The sequence below is a fragment of the Histoplasma capsulatum genome, assembly GCF_000150115.1.
Source record: "Histoplasma capsulatum G186AR genomic scaffold supercont2.8, whole genome shotgun sequence".
In the NCBI taxonomy this organism is placed as follows: Eukaryota; Fungi; Ascomycota; class Eurotiomycetes; order Onygenales; family Ajellomycetaceae; genus Histoplasma; species Histoplasma capsulatum.
The window spans coordinates 1133062-1157688 of NW_025544808.1; the positions used below are offsets into that span (position 1 = coordinate 1133062).

Sequence of the window (24627 nt, forward strand, 5' to 3'; positions counted from 1 at the left end):
CGATGGGATAAACTCCTCTAACGATGAGGAGGATTCCGGAAAAAAACTCAGCCAGCCTTCTAACAAGTCCTTGCTCCCTAGCATGTGGAAGCCGAATCGAATGAAGGTGGTAAGACATCCACAGAGACCGTCAAAAGCGATGTTTCGATTGGTGTGGGTGATCACACAATCGATGCATCCACCCAAGCAAGGCCTTTTTCTTGCCACCTCTAGTGTGGACTTGGAACTGGAACCCCTTCAGCTGGACGGACCCCTCGACACTTGGTTCGGCTATCACTCGTAGAAAATCTAAGGAGTTTTTTTTTTTTTTAAAAAAAAAAAAAAAAAATAGGCCCATGCTGAAAATCGTCCACACCTAGTCGTCTCAGAGCGCGTGATGCGGCAAGGAAGCCAAAAAGGTTTTATAGCTATTTGTGGACACAGAAGAAATCAATGATGATCATCATGGTACCAGAAGTCGTACTTCTCACGAATATAAATATACGGGATGAAATCTGGAAGCCTCTTGGAAAGCTGAACAATAGAGTTGGTGGATCTTGCTCTCATCCTTTCTCGTGTTTCAGGTTTCAGACACAATGTTCGTCAAAATCATTATCAAGATTACCTTTTCCATCGCAAACATCCTCAATTGTATCAGTTTGTGCAATGATGAGGAACAAACAACAACAAGCAACAGACCAGAAAGCAATCGTATTTCAGCCCCATACCATTCAGTGTTCCATTTTTAGGACGGATGTTCTGCACACTGACTGCGCAAAATCTTTGTATTTTATCTTTGGATCCATGGTTCAAGGCTTCGAAAACGTTCCCAAGCATACTCTAAAATCTGCATGGTCGAAGGCGAACCTGGTTCCGATCTTCGGCAGGACCAATGGCGGACGGGGATTTTTTCTTCAAACTTCTCCAGGACTTACCCCTTAACCTAATCCGCCCAACAGCCAGTTTACAGCATTTGCGTTGAGTGTATTTTAGATGGGGTATAGACATCGTTCTTTGAAAAAAAAAAAAGGAAAGAAAGAAAGAAAATGGCCCAAATTTAATATGTTTCGTACCTGGATTTTGATTACATCCTTTCTTCAACAGAACAACTATCAAATAGTAGTTAAAGAGCCATTTGATATAAACAACATTAGTAATCTAATCATTCGGCGTGGAAGATTGGTCGATTGCAGCCAGCGATCTCACTGAAGCTTTTTAAACCTTACCACGGCTCTGTCAGGCGGCCCAGGGCCCTGGCTGAGAGTATTTTTATGACAAAGGTGTGGAATAATGCCTTTGGGTAGGCATGCAAACTATATACTTACAATGGGTGACCCTAACTTAAGGATCGATCCTTGTGATGCAGTGGAAAGTTCTCTCTTATCGGTTAACCCAAAAGATTCAGAATTGGGTGTCAAAGTAGGTGTCGAGCCCTCATAACTTCTACTCATGAGGGTCAAAGTTCGTTGACCATTGACACTAAGATTTCCATTTCCATTTCTAATATTCCAGCTTCAAGCTTGGGGTGGTGAGAAATTTGAACAGTTTCTACCAGGTAGAAACTCGTGGAAGACAAAAAGTACACAATGATTGTGTCTATAGTTTCTGCGTATGTTTCTCATTGTCCGGTAGTGCAATTATGTATAGAGCTGTGCCAGCAAGTCCATCGGAAGCGGATCATGTTTATTGTTGAAAAGCAATAACCCTACGATATACTTAAGAGTCTACATCTGTATCCGTACTCCGTACAGATGTAAATCTACCATCAGACAAATTTTATTAGGGCTAAGTCGGCCTCAAAATTGTTTCTCCACCGACCCACGGTGTTTGCTGGTTGGCCATTGGTCTTTCTCCTAGCGGAAACTAGAGGGAAAGTGAGACAATTGGCTTTGCTGGATTTGCAGGGGCCTGCTACTGGACCAACCGAGTCGAATTGGAGTTCAGAGTACAGATTACGCAGTCGACCGGCGAGGAGAGACGAGCGACTTGTCTCAACGATGGTGGGAAGCTGTAAGGATAGGTTTGGAACCTGTGCACAGTATATCAGTATCAGGCAAGCTGGAGGCCCAAATAAGACATGATGATATATGTGCTCTTCTCATGAAGGTGTATCAAGCTTGTAGCGCCTCGATTCTGTAGCGATCCTTCTACGTAGCCGATTCCTGTCAACAATAGCATTGGAAAGAGTGATATCATTATTGCTGGGGTTTATCAATATTTTTTGCTCTGATTGAAAAACACAACCCTGCACCATGAGCCTACGATCTGAGATTTAGACAGACACCTTTACGGTTGATAACCGCACCCTTGCTCAAAGGGATTCGGGTTGAATACATCTATGAAAAACTGCGAATTTTATGTTGATGCAGAGGCTTTCAACTTACATCTTTTGTCTGGCTTACTTGAGGTGCGGCAGCCACTACGATATAAACAGCTTGATTCACAAATCTATTCATATTCCCAAAAGCAACCACACGGAAGACATTGTTCTGCTGCAACAGGAGGTGGTCACCACTAAAAGTATAGGTGTCATGCCGGCTGGCAGGAAGCTAGCAGGCCTACGGGGGTACGCAGCGTATGCACAGCCAAGTGCCAGCCAGGACATCTGGTGCGAAAGTGACATGTAAATTGAGAGTTCTACACAAAGGAAAGCACAGTGAGAGGCGACAGATCATGCTCCAATACATACTGCGGTGGGGCGTCACTTTTATGAAGGGCAACATTCAACCAACGCCAAATTCCTGTTGACGCTGGATGTAGGGCACAAAAATTTCGTGAGCAGAGTTTTAAGATATATTAAGAGACGGTTTTTTTTATCCCTTCAATGCATAATGAAAATTTTCCGATGCTCACTCGACTGTCTTGTAATATACTATACACCTGGCAGAAGAGACGGTTTTTGAAGGATTCAAAACTTGATTCCTGGAACAGATGAACATGAGAATAATGAATTGAGTGATTGTCCTCTTAAAACCTGCTTTTTCTTTCCTTTTCTTTTTTTTGGCGTAATAATTATAACTACTATTCGCTCTTAGTTTTTCATGTAGCTACGAATTGGTCGAAATTACTGGGCTGGCTGTAACTTCCTGACACTCTCCGTATTGTTACGCGTTTCAATGGATCCTCCCGCAGACTCGTTGTCTATAATTAGCAAATAGTTACAATACTGAACTTGACGCTGCGAATATTCCGTACACGCAGTACAGTACATACAGTACACATTACCGTACGCAAATCCTCCTTCGTCCGCCGTTCTCTCTTGCTCGAGGTTGGCAAAACAACTCAACCCAACCTCACGGCCTCATCAGATCTGGTCCTCTTGCTCGTCTCCTTGCTCGTCTTTCGTTTGGTTTCCTTCTACTATTCCTTTCGTTTAGCTGTGTCAGCAAGGAGTTGCTTGTTTCGCATTCGTTTGGACTTCTTGTCCTCGTCCATCGCTTTTTGCACCTACCCATTCCTCACTCTTCCCAACGATTTTGCTCTCTCTCACGGCTAATTCTAGCTCCTGACTATTCTTGCTGTGGTTTCAAATAGTCCGGTGACGATAAGATTTTCGTAAAGAAGGGTCGTGATTTTCCAAGCAGGACGGGTCTCTCTCCTCTTTGCCTGCCCTTACAAGGGCCGAGGACGCATCCTGCCATAGCTAGATGGGGCCGGAGTCAGTTACCTCAGTTCACTAATTCATTGTTAACGGCTTCCCTTATTTGCCATATCTTGCTCCAACCTTAAAATATCCATCCATCTGCAAGGCAAGCATGGCGAGCCGGTATTCTGTTTATTCGACGACGTCTTCCACTGCACCGGCCCCTCGCTCGACCAGACAGCCAGCTGCGCAAGTGTCTACCACAACCCTCCTCAATACCCTCCATGCGATATACTCCTCTGGGCAGTCATATCAACTCGACTCAGGCACGGCTCTGACAGTTAACACTTGGCTTACCGCTGCAAGCCCTGGACCCAATGGCGAAGTGGGCGGATTAGTGGACGCAGAACTCGCGAGACGGGCTTGGGAACATGCTCGACGCAGAGCCGAAGATGGGTGTATCGTCTTGTGGTAGGAACCTCTGCAATCCACCTCCCTCCCGGAAGATGCATCATATATGATGAATCCGTGCTGACTGTTGAAAACGATAGCTCATCTCACCGTTCTACTCCTTCCCTTCTTGCTCCGTTCTTAGCCAAGCTACCATTGTCGACTCCTTCCACCACTTATACTGCACTTTCTGCCCTTCGACCGTTCATTGCACAAGTTACACCTTATAATCCGTCGCAATTTCGCTGTTCTGCACTTGCTGTGTCTTATACCTTCACGCTCACTGGCAACGTCACAGCGGTATCACTGTCTTTATCCACAGCTGGCCTTGATGTTTCTAGTGGCCTGCTTAATATTCCTGCCGAGGCTGGCTACCGCGCCTTCGATGTGTTTTACTATCTACTTACATCTGCTTCGACCCCGGCTGAAAGGGAGTTTCTCAGCCTGAAAGATGCCTCTGCATACTCTCTCTTGAACAAATCGAACACATTTAATCCGCCAGCATATATACCCACTGCTGATGATGCGGCTTCTGCTGAAGATTTTAGAGCTGCTCTCAAGGCTATAGGTATCAAAGGCGCGTCACATAGAAATTTTATTACGATACTAGCTGCTTTACTGAAGCTAGGTAATTCTCTGGGCTTCTTGGTCGACCAGGAGGAACTTGAGGAAATATGTGAAGATGTTGGGGGACTTCTAAACCTTGATCCGGATGTACTTCTGCACAAGTGCTCCACAGATGATCGTGCCATTCTGATCGCTGGTATCTACGAAGCTTTGATTGATTGGGTGATATCTAAGGCTAATGAGACCATCTCTAATGAGATTCACAGCACCCAGGATAGTACCTCAGGTGATGACAGCCCTGGCCGGAGGACCCCTTGGATTGATGGGGAAACGGGTGACACTGTTGGAATCACAGTCGTTGAGGTTCCAGATCCAGCGTTAGGAAAAGCCATCGCCCTTAGGGGAGTCTTCGATGACTCCCTTGGTATTAATGCTGAAATGAAAGAAGATGGAATCGAAGTTGTTGCCCCAGGACAGTCTGTGATCAAGGAAATGCACAATGCAATCGCTGAGGTTGAGGCCGATATGGGGGTTCCGGAAAGCGCGGCAACCCGTGAACGAGAACAAGAGTACGATAGAAAAGAAGGTGTTTTGGAAAAAGTCGGATTGGAACTTGAAACGGGCAGTTTTCTTCGGCAGATTTTATATTCCGTTGAAAATGAAGGCATTAGTCTTGGCAAGAAGGGCCGTTTTGACCTCACCAATACTCTAGGAAGCAGCAGAGTTTGGTATCACGTCGCACTTCATCCCACAGACGATCCACCTGCCACTTTGGCATCTTTACCATCCGTTACATCCTCTTGGTCTGCCGGAACTGTCTCCCGCCAACTTCGCGCATGGAGGCTCCCCGAATGGGCCAACCGTCGAAACAAACACCTTGATTTCACGGCAGATTTCGATGTAGAAGAATTTGTCACGAGGTATTCTCGGCTTGGATGCCAAGAAGGAAAGGACGGAGTGGAGAACTGGATCCTAGAAAGAGGGTGGAGCAATGGTGATGTGGTTATCGGCAACGAGAGAATTTGGATGAGAGAGAATGCATGGTGGGAGGCTGAGTCGATGCTGGATTTGAAACCGCAAAATATCCCACAGGATCCGTTCAATCCTGTGATGACCCCCTTTGACACCCCATATTCTCCCACCCCACCACCTAATGCCAGCGGCTTCTTTCAGCCAGAGATCAGTGTTGGTGACAGTCGTGAAAATCTTATGCAAAGGCAGAGCGTGGCAACTATGTCTCGGAGTGCTTTGGGGGGAGCTCGTTCCATCGCACCTACTGTTGGCCAGCCTGGCCAAACCGCACTGGGAGATTACGGCCTTGGCCCAAAGGGAGATGACAGAAAACACGATACCCAATACTACGATCAAGATCTTGGTGTATTCACTGGGCAAATGGATCCTGAATTTGGTGACCCGAAAAAGATCGAGAAGAAAAAAATTCCCTTGTCTCGGCGTCTGTGGGCAGGCTTCGTTTGGGCGGCAACTTTTTGGATTCCTTCGTTTGTCCTTCGATATGTTGGCCGTATGAAACGCCCAGATGTTCGAATGGCTTGGAGAGAAAAGGTTACTCTCATGGCTCTAATCCTTCTCCTGAACGCCATAATGGTTTTTTGGATTATTGGTTTTGGAAATTTACTCTGCCCGAATAAAGATAAAGTCTGGTCTGAGAAAGAAGTCACTTACCACCAAGGGGATAATGACTACTACGTCAGTATCCATGGGATCGTGTATGATATCAGCAAGTTTTGGAAAGTTCCGCACGCTACAACTAGAGACACTTCCAGGACTGCAATGGATCCGTTCCGTGGTTTAAATATGGATGCTTACTTTCCCGTTCCACTGACTGTGGCATGTCGCGGCTTCGGCATAGCCGATTATGTTCAGCTTCAACACAACCAGACCGACGCCGTTTTATATCCAAATGCTCTCCACTCCTCTGGTCCTTTAAATGAGCGTGACCCCAAATCCAAATTGCACGATATCAACTGGTATAACAATGATTTCTTACCAAGAATCAAGGAGTATTACAAAGGGGATGTGGTTTGGGACAAGGCTGAATTACAGAAACAGGCGGAAGAAGACCAACGGTTTTGGGTCGTACTAACCGGCGAAGTGTTTGATCTAACGGACTATTTCTACACCGTTAAACTGATGAACAATCTGCAGGCCTACAATTTCCTCCCTGATAAAGTCACCCAGTTGTTCTTGAATAACCCGGGTGAGGACATAACCGACAAGTGGGAGAGTACCGTTGACTTCCAGAACAGCTATTGGTGTTTGAAGCATCAGTTTTATCTTGGCAAAACCGACTTCCGAAAAACAGCTAGATGCCAAGTGAACAATTATATCCTGCTTGCATTCACTTGCGTACTTGCTGGTGTTATTCTTATCAAATTCGTTGCTGCGCTCCAGCTTGGAACCAAACGGCGACCTTCGATGCAAGATAAATTTGTTATCTGTCAAGTTCCCGCGTACACCGAGGGAGAAGACCAACTGCGGAAAGGACTCGATTCCCTCACAGCTCTCCAGTATGACAATAAGCGGAAGCTTATTTTCGTGATCTGCGATGGTATGATTGTTGGAGGTGGTAATGATCGACCAACTCCAAAAATTGTGCTCGATATCTTGGGTGTCGATCCAAAAATCGATCCTCCCGCGCTCCCATTTAAGTCTGTGGGCGTGGGAAGCGATCAACTCAACTATGGCAAAGTGTATTCTGGTCTCTATGAATTCGAAGGCAATGTTGTTCCTTACATTGTTGTTGTCAAGGTTGGAAAGGAGTCCGAACAAACCAAATCGAAACCGGGAAACCGAGGGAAGCGAGACTCCCAAGTTTTGATTATGAGCTTCCTAAACAGGGTACACCATCGTTCAGCAATGTCACCACTCGAGCTTGAAATATTCCACCAAATCAACAACGTTATCGGAGTTGATCCTGAGCTTTACGAGTATCTCTTCATGGTTGACGCTGACACGAGTGTGAAAGAAGATTCGTTGAACCGACTTGTAGCGAGCTGCGCGAATGATTCTAAAATTGCCGGTATCTGTGGTGAAACCAGTTTGGAGAATGAAGAACGTACTTGGTGGACAATGATTCAAGTTTACGAGTATTATATTTCCCACCACCTGGCGAAAGCTTTCGAGTCGTTGTTTGGCAGTGTTACTTGTCTTCCTGGATGGTATGATCAATCCTCGTGTCTCTTTTCCTAATTTTTGGCATTGGTTCGCTAACTTTTCTTAGTTTTTGCATGTATCGTCTTCGCACTGCTGATAAAGGCCGGCCGTTGATTATCTCTGATAAGGTTCTGAGCGAATATTCTGACATAGACGTTGATACACTACACAAGAAAAATCTTTTGGCCCTCGGAGAAGATCGATATCTGACAACATTAATGACCAAGCATTTCCCGAACATGAGGTACAAATTCATTCCAGACGCATACGCAAACACTGCAGCTCCAGAAACATGGAGTGTTCTGCTATCCCAGAGACGTCGCTGGATCAACTCCACTATACACAATCTAGCAGAATTAATGTTCCTCTCAGACTTGTGCGGCTTCTGCTGCTTCAGTATGAGATTTGTGGTGTTTATTGATCTTTTTGGAACAATTATTCTCCCAGCGACCTGCGCTTATTTGGTCTATATCATTTACCTCGCTGCAACCAATAGTGGACAATTCCCGATTATTTCGATTGCGATCATTGCTGGTGTTTACGGCCTACAGGCAATTATATTTATTATAAAACGCCAGTGGCAACATATTGGATGGATGATAATCTATATCATTGCATTCCCGATTTACAGTTTTGTTCTGCCTATGTATTCGTTCTGGAATCAGGATAATTTCACTTGGGGAAATACTCGCATCGTTATCGGTGAAAAAGGAGATAAACGCGTCATTGCTATCGAGGACGAAGGTTTCGATCCGAGAAGCATTCCTCTGCAACGTTGGGATGATTACGCGCTTGCCAATAACCTCCCAGGTCGTCGTGGAAATTCTCCTTCCGGGCAGGAAAAGTTTTACCAGCCAGTTTATGCTGATGACGCGGCCATGGAGATGGATGATATGCACTCAACTTATTCGTCAGTGAAGCCGGCATCAACAATCCTTACCGGCTTCCCTGCCCAAGGACCTCATGGACCGTATATGACTCCACACTCACCAAGTCCTTTTGGCGGCAATATCCCCGGTAACAGAAGTTCGCACTTGTCATCGTTCTCACGGTACACGGATCAGCCCCTTGGCGGCCGTAGTCAAAGTTATTTGTCGATGGGCAATCTTAGCAGCTACCATGAAAACCCAGCAAGCGCAAGCCGCCTAAGCGGGCTTGGACCGATGACAAGCGAAACTCATCTTGGAGTACCTCAACGGCAAAGCATGCCTAGCCCACTGGGTATGCCTCGGCCAATGAGCACTGTGGTGGACTTCAGATCTGCACAAGGTCTAGGGCCAGATAAGGCAACTATTACGGAGGCTATTCAGAACTGCCTGTCTGAAGTGGACTTGGACACGGTGACCAAAAAACAAGGTACGTTTTATTAATTATGTCACTTTACCCTTCGGTCTTTCCATTCGCATTCGTAATCTAATGAGTTGTGGCTATAGTCCGTGCTCTCGTCGAACAACGATTGCAGACGACATTGACTGGCGAAAAGAAAGCATTCTTAGATCGCCAGATCGATACTGAACTTGCCAACATGTAAAACCAGGGTAACCGTCTCCAATTATTGCCAAAAATCTCCGCTTAAGGTTGAAAAAGAATTGCGGTCCAGCCACCGTAATGTTACGACTCTTCTCTTTGATTCATTTTGTTCCTGTCATCATCTCTTTGCTTGGTTTTTTAAGTATTTTTCTGTTTACCATTTTGTTTCCATTTCTTTTTTTAAGTTTTGTAATCTGCCTGGGTGCTAACTGTTTCCTTTTTTGTCCTGTTTGTTTTATTGCTTTGCTGGGTATATGTAACTTTTGGGAAGCACGAATGTTCAAGGGGCCAAAAACACATCATCTATTCATCCTCGATCCTACATATCCATACATACTAATAATATATTTTGTAATAATTACGTACATTGTCAATACAGGTTACTTGTTTCACGTCTTTTGCTTCTAATTAGTTATATTCTGTGTACTCTTGAATTCAGTTGCTCTCCGTCCTGTCTTGTTTGTCCGTTTCTTTTCTCTACTTTGTTCTTCATTTTATACTCTGTGCAGTTTGAACTAGCAGGATAAGAAATCAAAAATTTTTCTTTTCTTCTCTTCAAGTTTAATTCACAAACCGTGTGTTCCATCAGTATGTCCACTGATTCTATAGTGTCTATCATTCTTAGCAATGATATCTGAGCAGTATATCTAGGGGTTATACGGGGGGGGGTTTGGGTGGTGTTATAACCTGTGTTACTATGTATGTTAGCCAAGCCCCACGATAACTTTTAGCGCATAATTTTTGAAATATCAGACTGCAATTGGCTCAGACTGCCCCTATTCTTATCTCTGAATTATCTATCTATCTATCTACAGATCTGTACCAATCTGCTCAATATCTGATTGATTACTGATGGAATCAAAAATACTAGATAGCTGCTAATCTATCTATCTATCTATCTGCATGTCTGTCTATCTCTCTATGAAAACAAACATCATTATCTAGCTACTTATCTATCTGACAATACTGACTTACTAGATGACTACCTGACTGTCTATCTGTCTATATAGCAATGATATCTAATGATGATAGCTAGCAATGATATCTAGTGATGGTATCTAGCGATGATAGCTAGTGATGATATCTAGCGATGATATCTAGCGATGATATCTAGCGATGATATCTAGCAATGATATCTAGCAATGATATCTAGCGATGATAGCTAGTGATGATATCTAGTGATGATATCTAGCAATGATATCTAGCAATGATAGCTAGCAATGATATCTAGTGATGGTATCTAGCGATGATATCTAGCGATGATAGCTAGTGATGATATATAGATGTATATAATTTCTATTTACTTCAGTTGTATGAAGTCTGTGTATGATATCTAGATATAGCTTACATCTTTATATTGACATCTAGAATCAGTAGCTCATATAATGAAGTCAAGTAGATTATAGATAGAAGATAGAAGAAAGATATATATAGCTAGCTAGTCATATTGATATCAACTGATTGTTGCCCATACTATTTTTCTTCAATCATTCATCTTGTACAGGAGCTCCAATAACTGCCAAGATAACATGCCAAGCAGACCCCCCCTGTATAACTTGGTTATCCAGGGGGGGTTTGGCCTGGGTGGCGTCCGGGATAACTGGGTTATTTGGGGGGGTCATGTTATAACGCCGCTAACGCGCCCCCTGGATAACTAGGGGTTATACAGAGGGGGGTTTGGGTGGCGTTATAACCTGTGTTACTATGTATGTTAGCCAAGCCCCACGATAACTTTTAGCACATAATTTTTGAAATATCAGACTGCAATTGGCTCAGACTGCCTCTATTCTTATCTCTGAATTATCTATCTATCTATCTACAGATCTGTACCAATCTGCTCAATATCTGATTGATTACTGATGGAATCAAGAATACTAGATAGCTGCTAATCTATCTATCTATCTATCTGCATGTCTGTCTACCTCTCTATGAAAACAAACATCATTATCTAGCTACTTATCTATCTGACAATACTGACTTACTAGATGACTACCTGACTGTCTATCTGTCTATATAGCAATGATATCTAATGATGATAGCTAGCAATGATATCTAGTGATGGTATCTAGCGATGATAGCTAGTGATGATATCTAGCGATGATATCTAGCGATGATATCTAGTGATGATATCTAGCGATGATATCTAGTGATGATATCTAGCGATGATAGCTAGTGATGATATCTAGTGATGATATCTAGCGATGATATCTAGCGATGATAGCTAGCGATGATATCTAGTGATGGTATCTAGCGATGATATCTAGCGATGATAGCTAGTGATGATATATAGATGTATATAATTTCTATTTACTTCAGTTGTATGAAGTCTGTGTATGATATCTAGATATAGCTTACATCTTTATATTGACATCTAGAATCAGTAGCTCATATAATGAAGTCAAGCAGATTATAGATAGAAGATAGAAGAAAGATATATATAGCTAGCTAGTCATATTGATATCAACTGATTGTTGCCCATACTATTTTTCTTCAATCATTCATCTTGTACGGGAGCTCCAATAACTGCCAAGATAACATGCCAAGCAGACCCCCCCCGTATAACTCGGTTATCCAGGGGGGGTTTGGCCTGGGTGGCGTCCGGGATAACTGGGTTATTTGGGGGGGTCATGTTATAACGCCGCTAACGCGCCCCCTGGATAACTCAGAATGCTTTGACTGTGGAATATTTCGATCAGGGTTGTAGGATCTTGTTTTGGTGTGCGCAGCCGCTGGCTCTGCCGTGCTGACATAGTAGGTAAGGCCCATTACACCCATGGATGCGCTTATAAAATACCAACCAGCTAAAGCTGTCCAACACCGTAAGTGGTTGGGGGTACGAGGAAAGTGAGTACCAGGGGGGCGTATTTATTTCAGTTACCAAGGACGATCTCGCTACGCTTTTACGCACAGTAGACATTTGGGCCTCGGGCTTGTGGACTCGAAACGCTCGAATGGCCAACAACAGCATCGTTGTGACTCGTGAGATTGAAGGTTATGGGGATGGTTCATATATCCCCCACGTCGTAAATAAAACTGGTCAGAAATTTAAGCTACGGGCGGACTTAGCACGGGACACATCTCCAAGGAAGGCCCCAGGGGTGACTTTGATCTGCCATCGAATAAGCGGCGCAAGGAGAACGGGACTGGGGCTCGGTGGGAACCGTAGTAGGAACTAGGCTCGGGGGGCTCCCTTGACAGATCATGGTGTGGCCGGTCTTTTGAGCGCAATTTGACCTTCCCATTTCGAGTCTGACGCTCGATACAAGTGCGTAAGTGCCTTGGTGTTGTGTGGATCCCTCCCTTCAGCGGAACACCATTCCCTCCCGCGAGGATCTCCGCGTTGAGTTGATTTCTGGGCAACGCTCCGCTGAAAAGTGACAATAGCCAATGTTTTTTCTTTCTTTTTATTGGACATTGCATTTGACCTGTCGCGACTTTTCGCGACCATGTTGTTGGATATTATAAATAGCGACACCAGGGGCTCAGCGAGATGAAGCACTGTCACAGGTTTGCAAGGGATGAATGCACTTGAGATTGGCGATGGGCCCAAAAGGGTAAGATGAGGTTGGGATTAGAACCGTGTCAGTTAGCTTTAACCCGAACCCACTGCATTCAAACATTCCAACGATGACAGAAGACCCATGACGGATCAGGCAGAATTTGCATCATGAAAACAATAGATTTAATTCTTAAAAAACAGCGCTAGGTCTATATGCATTTCGGACAATGTATGGTATCGTACATGAGAAAATGAAACGTTGTAATGGCAAAACAAGAGCATGGTCCAAGGGAAGTAAATTAAACAGAAGATATTAAAGAAAAGGGCTCGGTTATTTCCAGCGTTTACATTAGTATGCAAGCATTCTGCGGCTTCTCCTGGAATGGCATAGTTTTGGGTTCTTGGTCTTTGGCTTTTTGGGCTTCGGGTCCTTGGGCTTTGGGTCTTTGGGCTTTGGGTCTTTGGGCTTTGGGTCTTTGGGCTTTGGGTCATTGGGCTTTGGGTCCTTCTTGATGGATTTTCCGCCGTTGTAAAGCAGTTTGGTGGTGGTGCCCTTGGGGGTACCTTCGGCGGAGTCCTGCGCTATACTTTTCATGCGGTCGCACACAGAGCCGCCACTGATGTTCTCAAGAGACATAAGATAAGCAGCCACTCCGGCGACGTGGGGAGATGACATCGAGGTTCCAGAGTAGCTGTCGGTTTTGCCTCCCGGAATAGTGGATATAATATCAACACCGGGTGCGAAGAGGTCGACTTTGGAGGTAGAGTGTTTGAGTCAGTACCAGAGGAAAAATAGAAGATAAAAATCATATTACGTTGCAAACTTACTACCACTGCCAAAGTTGGAGAATCCGGCCATCTTGTCTTTGTCGTCAGTAGCGCCAACAGTGCAAACAGTTGACTCAGAGGCAGGCGACTCATTCGACGCATCCCGCTAGAGAGCCTGTCAGCAGGAGATCCCTTGAAAGGAGTCCGTCCCTAGGGAAGAGAGAAATGGAACTTACATGTGCGTTACCGGCGCTCACAGAAACGAAGATACCTGCACGGACAACCGCGGCGAGAGCCTCGTTGAATGCGCGTGAGAAGCCCATTCCAAGGCTAAGGTTCATGACAGACTTCTTAGGGTCACCATGCTCTTGAGCATGGTTGACAGCCCACTTCACACCCTTCAGAATCGCTGCGGCTGATCCAGTTCCCTTGCAGTCAAGCACTTTGACGCCGATAAGCTTAATCCTTTTAGAGACACCGTAGGTAGTGCTGCCAATGGTGCCCGCAACGTGAGTTCCGTGGCCGCGGCAATCTTCATCTTGCGAGTCGAGAGTGTTCGTACCCCAGGTCGCGCGGCCACCGAACTCGGGATGCTTCGCGTCGATACCGCTGTCGATAATATAAGCGGTGATGCCTTCGCCAGCACTCGAGTCATAGATATAGTCCTTGACACCAGGCTCGGTGGCAGAGATGCGGCCAAGGCCCCAGGACGGTGCGTTTTTCTCAACGACGAACTGGTGCATTTGTACAACCTTGTTTTGTTCGATGTAGGCAACCTGGGGAGTTAAACCTCAGTCAGTGGTTTGAAGTCATAAACATCTGTTAGATTTGGAATTTGGATTGTCCATACGTCTTCGTCATCGGAAATCTGTTTTATAGTGTCATCGCCAAAGACACCGGCGTATGCTCTGAATTGGTCGTCGAATTTGAAGTGGTCGCTGACACCGCCATTACTGACCCCAGAATCAGCAGCTACCAGCTTTGAAGAAACCCAACTCTGGTGAGTCTCGAATTTTTCGTCTGTCGTGTTCGGTTTCATTACGATAATATATTGATTGGGAATAAGTTGGCCGTCAGTGCCTGCTTCAAGAAATGGTGCTGCATCGGTGGTGGTGGATAGCGCCACCAGGGCGAGAGGTAGAAATGTGTCGAAGAGATGCATTGGAAACAAAACAAAAACCGGGTATTTTATCAAAATATATAAACATATAAGGAAGGTTGCATATGGCTTTTGTCATCTGTTGTGTTGAATGATAACTCGATGAACATAGGGGCATGGCTGGATCTTATAAAGAATTTTTTTTGTTTTATTTTTTATGTCCAGCGCTAAGGGAGGACTGGGTCTGAGGATCCCTACCCACATAAGCTCCCCATATCGAGAACTAGAGAAAGTGAAATGACCGTTATTGTCGCTGGTGTCGTATTACTGCTCGGCCGAGGGTCAGAGCCGGAGAACATCATTCAGCGATGTCGTCGTGCCAGAGACCCAGCTAGAAGCGGAAACAAAAACAGTAGTTTCATTAAAAAAGCGATCCATTGCCGAACCTGCAGCACAACCCTGAGCCTGTTTACTTCTCAGTGGGATTGTCTATTATTAACTCCAGGACGAGCTGTCATGCAGAGAAGAAGCAGCGGACGTGCTAGGATCAACGGCGAAGACACTAGCCGGGGGAAGATAATCAAATCGTCTGCTGAGTTCCAAATATAGCTTTAGAGTTGGATCAGCGAATGCGAGCGAAGCTTCCCTCGAGCTTACATACTAATGACATCGTCTAGTTAACCAAGGCCCGAGGAAGCAGGGAGTTTAGCGTCAGGGGTAAGGCGTTGGGCAAGGGTCACTGGGCAGTCACGGCTTGGGCTGTCCCCAGCCTTTAGTATAGCTATCGTCCATGTAATCTGTACTGCATACGGTACGAGGACAGCACGTCCTGATACTCTTCCATTAAGGCTGCTGTGGAATGACTGTTCGCCGATGTATGTAGTCTGCATACCAGACCGTAACTTATAGTTTCCCTGCTCACTGGCGGACTACTTGTATGTTCCTTTTGGCAGCACGTATTCACCTTCCATCGTTCTCCATCGTCAGTTCTGTACTCTTTCGTCAGCACCTGGTCAAAGAGTAACAGGGCGGGATGTCTGTGTGGAAGTTTTGCAAGGTTGGAGCAGCTAATACCTAGGATGTCGCCCAGCGACCCTCTAATTCGCCAGGGATCGTTTCTAATCTCCGCAGATTCAGCGCCTGACAAGGAGGCTTGACTGATCTCCACAAGCTCCGCTCTCTTGTCAGACACATATCTCGTCCTCTCAATTGAAATAAATAAATAAATAAATAACCAAAAATAACAATAGAATGAAAATAAAATAAAATAAAAATAAAAATAATAAATAAAAAATAAAAAATAAAAATCTTCTTGATGATGACACTACGCTTCGCACTATCAAGTGCCAAAGAGTCATGCACTTGGCGCAATGCTTTCATGCGTTGCCTCAAAAAGCCGGTTAATACATCCCTGGGGAGACATTTTGGCCTGTTGCACTTCTCCTGGTATTTCCCTCTTCTCCACCAACAGATAAGCTTCATGGCCCCGGCGGTGCATGTACTGTACATCGCACACCCCGGGAGAAAGCTCACCGACGTGGGCTGTACGGAAGGCTGGAACATAGATTCATTCCCCTAGAGATTCAGGCAGGTAAATGCCCTCCAAATCATCGGGATCATTGGGGCAAGGGGGCAAGGTCAGTAGCCAGGGTTGGGTGCAGGGGCTCCACACTGTTCGATAGATAGCCCTGGTTTCAACACTCAATCAAGCATGACAATGACAATCCATCGGGGGGCAGAGCTCGAGCCCTGCTTGCTCCTTTCATAGTACTTTTACGCAGGAGCAATCTCCCTCCTCCGGCCAATCTTTCCAGCCTCTTTAGAAGGCCAGATTAGACAGCCGACACCTTCGACAGAGGCGTCCGCAGCATCAAAAATAGCAAAACTGGGCTGTCCATCCTTGAGCGAGCACGAGACTTGAATCCCGAAGAGAAGCTGTTCTAGCGCTTTCTTTCTTTCTTTCTTTCTTTGTTTTTTTCTTCTCTCTTTTTCCCCCCGGTCATTTATCCCAGTCAGAGAGGCGAGGACGGAATGAAGATAACACCGGTCGGTGATATTTTTAGAATGTTATCACACTGTTATCGAGTCTTCAATCGGGGACGGGGCTGGCGCTGGTTTCCAACTTGTCACTTTGTCAGCATGTCCCAAAGCGGCAAAACCTAGCCCTAACTCGCCGACGCCAATCCAGGAGCATACAATGATCCCATTCTTCTTCGTTTTCCTTCTTCCTCCTTTTTCCAAAAAAAAAAAAAAAGAAAAGAAAAGAAAAAAAATCCAAGGGAATCGCGACTCAGGTCGATCAAAAATGAGAACATAAATTGAAACAATCTGCCAACAATACTACGGAGTTACTGATACAGAGATACTACTCCGTAGGTTACTTGCGCATACGATACATCATCAGCTCAAGCAAGTAAGTTAGTCTAGTCTAACCCGGACTGGTAACGAACGAAAAAAATATCACCGAACACAGCCTGTGGGGGCCCAGCCTACCTATGCTTCCACTGGGATGGGCTGTCGTGGGTGATAAATCAGCAGGATGTTGGTCGGTGTCTCAGGAAAGGGCCGAGCGTCCGTGATCGTTAACTGCGTAGCCAAAGAGCTGTGTGTGTGCAAGCCACAGCTTCTACTATGTAACTAACTCCACGGTCAGATCATAAGCAAGCGAGAGGAGCTTCCCTGGCCCTGAAATCTTAATGAGCAAGTTCTGCAAGCGGGCGGCAGGCCGCAGAATTGCTAAAATCCGTCTCTCTTTTGAATCGCAGCAAATAATGAACAAAAGGAAAAGAGAAGAGAAGGGAAAAAATACAAATTCCTGCTGAATCATTGGTGATGATACTGATGATGTGAACGGTGGGCCACTCGAAGTATTGAGAGAGAAAGATAAAAAGCCAACATACGCAGCGTATACTTCATTGCCTCATTCTTTCTTTCTTGCTTGCTTTCTACTGAGCGTACTGCGTAAACATAACTTCCCTAATATCATTTTACAGTCCTTCCACAGCATTTCTTTTACCTGTGCGTAAATTAATTGATACAAGAAAACCTCTGCCTCTCCTACCCATACACCCCTTTCCAACCCACAGTTTCGGATTTGATTTATTTATTTATGCCTCTTTCCTTCATGCTTCTTCATTTTTAAACCCACCAAAGAAAAAAAAAAAAAAATCGTTGAAGGATAATACCAACAATACAACAATACAAAGACGAAACCCGCGCCGCCAGCTCCCTGATCCACACAACCCCTTCATAAGTGGAGTAACCCAAAGTCCAAGTGCAGGTACTCGGATTGAAACATTCGTGATTTTCCCCGTTGAAAATGCGTCTTAGTCTTTCGGACTTTGCTATGCCATATATGCATGAATTGGGACAGAAAAGCCGCAACTAAGAAGTGAAGTTTATGTGCTGAGTTTGTTCAATTCACTATGGATCCTGCCGTAGAAGCTGTTGCGTGGATCATTGGTTGTTTTGAGACTCGCTCCTGCTGCTTGCACAGTACATCCGGGATGATATGTAAAAATGATAAAAAAAAGGGAAAAGCGGACATATCTTATATCGAGATATGAGGATAAAACCGAACGACCAGGGTGCAATCCACGAAACTTCTCTCTTTTTTTTTTTTTTTTTTATAGCAAGGCTTCAAACACGGTGTGCAAAACAAACCTTTATTTTGCACCTACCTCCACATGCCCTCAGAACGCACCTACTCCCCGAACTCGCTTGATCGCCCCCACAAACCCCTTTATCCAACTGAACCTTCCGGGGTTGACTCCAATCGCGCCTTCCGCCATGTCTCCCGTCACTGGATCATGCCAACATCCATCTCGTGGGCTAACTGCGCCATATATAGCCGTGTTTTGGTTTCTGCGGATGCCGTCAAGCCAAGTTTGGCACACCTCCGCAGAATCAAGGAGGACATTCGTTTCTTGAGAGTGGAAAATCGACTGTGTATCAAGATTCGCATTCCCTAGAAAACTGCGTTGTTAACAAACGAAACCGGACTGATGCCGCTTCGCATTTCATAGTTCTCACCTTGAATCGCGACGTGCCGGTCGATAATCATCAGTTTTATATGACAGCTCCGTTTTTTGAACTTATTATGAATAGGTCTCGTTTGATCCTTCGCCACATAGTTGTATATCTGGAGCCGTGATTTTTCCTTTTCGGATTTGAGCGAGTTGTATAGGCGATTTGATATCATTTCGTTGATGCCGTTTTGGAAGGGAAGAAGCTGTCCTGGGTCGTTGTATCCTAAGGTAAGATAGCAGGTTACCACAACCCCTCGACGAACAGCATTAAGGATGGGCTCTAGCAAGCATTCTGCATTCAAATTTGGCGTTTGAATGAAAATGGACTTTTGAGCGCTGCGGATAGCTGAAAGGAATGCCACGTTTTGAGGTGTGTAAAGACTCGAATGATTCAAGGCTGGCTCCTGAAGTTAGCTGCGGGAAAAAAAGTCTCTTCACTTCATAGGTCAAACCTACCAGGCCATGGCTCTCGACATACCAGCGCCATTGGGAATGGATTATGGGGTGCATGGAGGATGTAAGGTGTCATTTCATCCTGGCCAGACGACTCAGGGGCATCGCCTGTCACATCAGGGCGTTTGATAACATCTACATTGGGTGAGCGGGGTAAATAAACAAACCATATACATGGCCATATATACGTATACGTACTCAAGTAGCGAGTGACGCTTTCGACTTTATTCTCGGAATATCGGGGCCTGAGGCATGCCTGGATACATGCGGCTTCCGACTCAATATCGGGCTGATATTCTTCGCGGTCGCAACCAAGCTCGTTCCGCTTTTCTACTTCCTCCGATCGAATACTTCAAGACAACAGCCATTAACGTGTTAAACCCGACAAGGTAACAATCAATTAGAGGATGAGATCAGATGGTCGTACCTTTCTTGTGGGACAGCATACACCTCTTTCTCGGGGGATTTTTGCGCAGCAGGATTAGCAAAAGTGGGCGGTTGGCCCAACGCCGCTGGCGAATTAACCATGGGAAGCATCGGTCTCAACTTGGCATTCCATTGGATAATGGCCATATCGTAGATAGAATCGACGATAGGGCCTTCCAGTCGAACCATCATTTCCAAATTATCGTTGTCCTAAAACAAATTTAGAAAAAAAGAGATATATATATATATCAGAGGCGAGCTAATTTAACTCCTGCTACATCAATTTTGGAGGAAAGAAACAAAACAAATGCACCCGTATCACCAGTGGCTAACCTGAATGTTGCTGCTTTGAAGCAGTGCTACCCTCCGATCCACTACCATGAATTTTGAATGGAATGTCCCTAGAATGGGCTGATGATAATTCATCGCCTCGAGCTCAAGGTTTGGAATATGTTCTGGAGGTGGCAGTTGCACGTGGACATCGGTGGCGGCTTGGGGATAAACGAGCTGGCGACTGTTGATGATCTATCTCCGTTGTTAGGCGTCACAAAGCGTTTTTGCAGCAATGCAATACGGGATTAAATCACTTCAGCTTAGCCTAACCTGTTTCAAGTGTGCGCGATCATACATGATCTTAACAACCACTTTTGCGGTGCCCCGTCTACCAGCGCGAACGGAGAGCTCCTTGAGAGCGTCCGTGATGATTGTCGAGCAACGAGATGAAACCCAGAAATTTGTGGCCAGGAACACCTCTTGCTCCGCGCGAACTATACAGTTTGCCATATGGCGACAGACATCTGGAGTCGGAGCAATGATAGTCAAAGGCACAACACCAGAGCTCCCTAGCAATGCCGGGGAAGCACACCCGGCCATCGGGTTGCGGTCCAGAGTACAGAGCACATCGTGATATATCTGGTACGAAGATTGCAGAGTTAGAACATTCCTGTTAGAAGGGGGGGAAAACCCTCCTTATAATAATAATAATAATAACAATTCGACCAAAAAAATTGAATTGATCTTCCACGGTTCTCCATACTTGAAGGAAAAGATCGCTGGGCCTGTTGGCGCCCCATTTCCCGCACAGATATGCCTGCTGTAGGTCAAGCTGTCCAATTCCCCTGTGCCTTTCGCCGCGCTGGCATCTCCCGCACAGACCATTGCGGGGCTTGAATAGCCGGTGGATAACATCACGAGGGGTGGTTTCAGGATCATCGGCAAGCTCCGAAGTCACATTCGAACCGTCCCGGCAAAGCTCGTACGTCCACTCCGAGAACATGTCGTCGCAGGACCAGTGCACACTGGTAGGACGAGCCAGCAGCAGTGCAAAGACAAGGGAGCAGAAGCTTAAGAGAGCAGCGAACCCCGCCACCGAGAAGCTTACCAACCCGATCTGGAGCTGGAACAATCCCCAAGGAAAGGAAGAGAAAGGAGAGAGAGGAGAGAAAGGAAACGAGAGATACATTCTCAGCGGCATCAACGGTTGGGGTGGAGGGAAGGTGCGGAAGAGAGGGAGGGTGCGGAAAGTGACTGGTACAGCATCTCGCCCCGGTTCACTCTCTCCAAAATACCAAACCCAGGAAACAGGTATTCTCAAGGGAGCTTAGAGGCATTGAATGAATCGCCCGATGTTCATATCAAGTTCTAATGGTCAGTGACGTTGGAGTTGAAGGAGTTGGATATAGTTGAATGCTCAACGTCATTCTTTGTAAGCAGTCACTATAAGAAGCTCCAGCCACTGCGGACACCAGCCACAGCCACCTCCAAGCCGCGGCGACTGTTGGCGGCTTCTGGTTGGGTCGTTGGGCCGAGGTCCCCACCAGCCTCCCCGCACTAGGCCAGGAACCGCCTAGCGCCACCCCCGCGTTCCCCGGCACCGGCTGTAGCAGTCGCTGACTCAGCCTCTCCCCTCGATCCGAGCTTCTTCTTCATCTTCATCTTCATCTTCTTCTTCTTCTTTCCTCTTCATCTTGCTGGTTGTCACCTCGCCTCTTCTCTCTCCTCCTTTCTCTTCGATCGTATATATATACATTTCTTTGGTCATCCACCCCGTTCCGCCGGGCGTCTGCTAGGCGCGTCTGCTATCTAGTAGGATAGAGCTTGCTGGTGGTCGCCGCTGTTAAGCAGCACGGCATATATATATATAAAATGTGAAACCTTCCTGCATATATCCGGCGTGATGTCTTTGCATGCTGATGTGTACCATTGTCATGGTTTTCAACAGGGTGTACACTGCGTCCTTTGCGTTCTTCGAGGCGCTCTGGGAGGTTGGTTTTCCCACCATTCCACCCCCCTTTAGTATCTCTTTTGATACTGGTATTTTAATAACCATTCCCTGCAGGCCGGGGTCACCCACGTCTTCGTCAATCTCGGCTCGGACCATCCCTCGATCTTGGAAGCCATTGTCAAGGGCCAGAATGAGAAAAGAGGCCAATTCCCCAGTATCATGACATGTCCCAATGAGGTAAGGTTGTTTTGAAACAGCTTCATCTTCTTCCTATATGCGCGGCTATCGCCAGGGCATGCAAACTCTTTTGGGAAAAAAGAAAAAAAAATTGCCTCGAATAACGAATGGACTGCTGATGCCCGCGCTTGAGTTCAGATGGTGGCATTGTCCATGGCCGATGGGTACGCTCGCCTTACAGGTAAGCCCCAGTGCGTCATCGTCCATGTCGATGTGGGCACTCAGGGGCTGGGTGCTGCCGTCCACAATGCTTCCTGTGGCCGTGCGCCGGTCTTGATTTTTGCCGGCCTCTCCCCCTTTACGCTAGAGGGCGAGATGCGGGGCTCCCGCACGGAGTATATCCATTGGATCCAGGATGTCCCGGACCAAAAGCAAATCGTGTCTCAATACTGTCGATATTCCGGAGAGTTCAAGACCGGTAGGAATGTCAAGCAGATCGTCAATAGGGCCCTGCAGTTTGCGACCAGCAGTCCCCAGGGACCTGTGTATCTGGTCGGGGCTAGAGAGGTCCTGGAGGAGGAAATCGAGCCATACACCATCAACCGAGATACGTGGAAGCCCGTTGCTCCCGCTGCGCTCCCTCAAGATGCGGTCGCCGAGATCGCCGAGCTCGTGGTATCCGCCAAGCAGCCGCTGGTGATTACGGCCTACTGCGGACGAGTTGCGTCTGCCGTGACCGAGCTTGTCCGTCTCGCAGATACCGTGCATGGCCTCCAGGTTATCGATACTGGCGGAAGTGACATGTGCTTCCCAGCCGATCACCCCGCATCCCTCGGCCTTCGATTCGGAGTGCACGAGAAAATCCCCACCGCGGACGTCATCCTCGTCATCGACTGCGATGTGCCCTGGATCCCTAGCCTCTGCAAGCCTTCGGAATCCGCAAAGATCTTCCATATCGATATCGACCCCTTGAAGCAGCAAATGCCCGTCTTCTACCTCCCCGCCCAGGCCACCTACCGTGCTGACTGCACCACCGCCCTGCGTCAGCTTAACCACCACATCTCCAGCAACAACTCCCTCCTCAAAACCCTCACAGCCTCGGAATACACCTCCCGCCGCGCCGCCATCGAAGCCGCCCACAAGCAACGACTGCAAGCCCTGGCCGCACAAGCCGCAACACCAACCGGCGGCCCCACCGCTCCCTTAAACGCAGCCTACCTCATCTCTCAAATCCGCGCCGCCTGCCCCGCCGACACGATCTGGTGCATCGAAGCCGTGACCCTCACCGGCTTCGTTGCCGACCACCTGCAAGTCACGCTGCCGAACTCCTGGGTAAACTGCGGCGGCGGGGGGCTCGGCTGGTCCGGCGGCGCCGCCCTGGGCCTCAAGTTGGCCTCCGACGACCAGCACGGCGGGCGGGGCCGGGGCAAATTCGTCTGCCAGATCGTCGGCGACGGCACGTATCTCTTCAGCGTGCCCGGCTCCGTGTACTGGATTGCGCGCCGGTACAGCATCCCCGTGCTCACTGTCGTGCTGAACAATAAGGGGTGGAATGCGCCGAAGCGTAGCATGCTGCTGGTCCATCCCGACGGGGACGCGTCGAGGGCGACGAACGAGGAGCTGAATATTTCATTTGCGCCTACCCCGGATTATGCGGGCATTGCAAAGGCGGCGGCCGGGGGGGAGCTGTGGGCTGGGTGTGCGGCGTCGGTGCAGGAGTTGGCGGATCTGCTGCCCAAGGCTGTCGAGAGTGTCAAGGCTGGGAAGGCCGCGGTGTTGGAGGCGCAGTTGGAGGGGAGGGAGGGGAAGTATGTCGCTGAGAAGAAGTGAGCAGGCGCGGTTGGTACGTATATATACTATTTCGAGAAAGCCGGGGGAGGCCGTGGATAGAGGTGGGTGCAGTGGCCATTTACTTTTACTTTTATTTATTTTATTATTTATTTCCTTTTTGGGTTGCTGTATTCGCATCCCTTTCGTTATTCCACCACACAACCAACCTCCTCCCTCCCCCCGTCAGAAGATATCTAGAAACCCGAAAATCCACCAGGATAGAGTGAACGTGGCATGCTTGCGCCCCTAGTGTATTGTGTATATATATATACGTCCAAAGCACGGCTTGCACGACTTGCACGTCCCTTAACTATAGATCGAAAATCATAAACCCGCCGTTTACTGGTTTCCTTTTTTTTCTTTTTTCTTTTTTTTTTTTTTGCTTTTCCCTCCATCGTTTGCAACGCCCTGGACCACAAGGGAGAGCCACCAGACAATTCTTCCCAAGATCCACAATCAATATCTATATCTATATCTATATCTATATCTAACCCTATCAGGGCCCTTCTAGGCTGCGTTTGATAATAATCCTCACCTCATTCCCCCCACACACACCCCACACCCCACACCAACACACCAGCCATCCCCGCTCCCCCACAAATACAAATATAATATATCCAAACATTAGCCATTAATTCGCATTAAGTAGGTAAATAAGAGCAGAGCAGAGGGGGATTTTATGGAATCGCGTGCGTACTGCAGGGAATGAAGGCAAATAAATGTATTCCCTGCGATTCTTTGAGGTGTATTCCGCGAAAGAGGACGTATAAAAAAGGAGAGAGAGAGAGAGAGAGAGAGAGAAGGAAAAAAAAAAAAGGGGGGAAGAAGACGCAGAGGGTG

At 46.8% G+C, this 24627-nt stretch overlaps 6 protein-coding genes across 6 annotated transcripts; 2 read left to right on the top strand and 4 right to left on the bottom strand.

Annotated features, from left to right (window-relative positions):
- Positions 1 to 1744: 1744 nt before the first annotated feature.
- On the bottom strand, positions 1745 to 2435 carry HCBG_06179 (uncharacterized protein; the record flags this gene model as incomplete). The annotated part of the gene is made up of 2 exons (XM_045433228.1): positions 1745 to 2008; positions 2364 to 2435. 2 exons carry the CDS (start codon positions 2433 to 2435, stop codon positions 1745 to 1747), a joined length of 336 nt encoding a protein of 111 aa, XP_045286396.1.
- Positions 2436 to 3734: 1299 nt separating this feature from the next.
- HCBG_06180 (chitin synthase) lies at positions 3735 to 9284 on the top strand (the record flags this gene model as incomplete). Its single annotated transcript, XM_045433229.1, has 4 exons — positions 3735 to 4033; positions 4114 to 7758; positions 7821 to 9109; positions 9187 to 9284. 4 exons carry the CDS (start codon positions 3735 to 3737, stop codon positions 9282 to 9284), a joined length of 5331 nt encoding a protein of 1776 aa, XP_045286397.1.
- A 3847-nt stretch (positions 9285 to 13131) lies between these two features.
- On the bottom strand, positions 13132 to 14712 carry HCBG_06181 (uncharacterized protein; the record flags this gene model as incomplete). Its single annotated transcript, XM_045433230.1, has 4 exons — positions 13132 to 13535; positions 13611 to 13716; positions 13787 to 14326; positions 14401 to 14712. The coding sequence occupies 4 exons, from the start codon at positions 14710 to 14712 to the stop codon at positions 13132 to 13134; spliced, it is 1362 nt and encodes a 453-aa protein (XP_045286398.1).
- A 614-nt stretch (positions 14713 to 15326) lies between these two features.
- Positions 15327 to 16072, bottom strand: HCBG_06182 (uncharacterized protein; the record flags this gene model as incomplete). Its single annotated transcript, XM_045433231.1, has 3 exons — positions 15327 to 15533; positions 15572 to 15825; positions 16012 to 16072. 3 exons carry the CDS (start codon positions 16070 to 16072, stop codon positions 15327 to 15329), a joined length of 522 nt encoding a protein of 173 aa, XP_045286399.1.
- Positions 16073 to 18341: 2269 nt separating this feature from the next.
- On the bottom strand, positions 18342 to 21018 carry HCBG_06183 (IQ calmodulin-binding domain-containing protein; the record flags this gene model as incomplete). The annotated part of the gene is made up of 8 exons (XM_045433232.1): positions 18342 to 18616; positions 18682 to 19074; positions 19134 to 19265; positions 19329 to 19480; positions 19558 to 19766; positions 19890 to 20081; positions 20160 to 20468; positions 20593 to 21018. The coding sequence occupies 8 exons, from the start codon at positions 21016 to 21018 to the stop codon at positions 18342 to 18344; spliced, it is 2088 nt and encodes a 695-aa protein (XP_045286400.1).
- Positions 21019 to 21763: 745 nt separating this feature from the next.
- On the top strand, positions 21764 to 23787 carry HCBG_06184 (acetolactate synthase; the record flags this gene model as incomplete). The annotated part of the gene is made up of 3 exons (XM_045433233.1): positions 21764 to 21820; positions 21895 to 22017; positions 22156 to 23787. 3 exons carry the CDS (start codon positions 21764 to 21766, stop codon positions 23785 to 23787), a joined length of 1812 nt encoding a protein of 603 aa, XP_045286401.1.
- Positions 23788 to 24627: the final 840 nt, after the last annotated feature.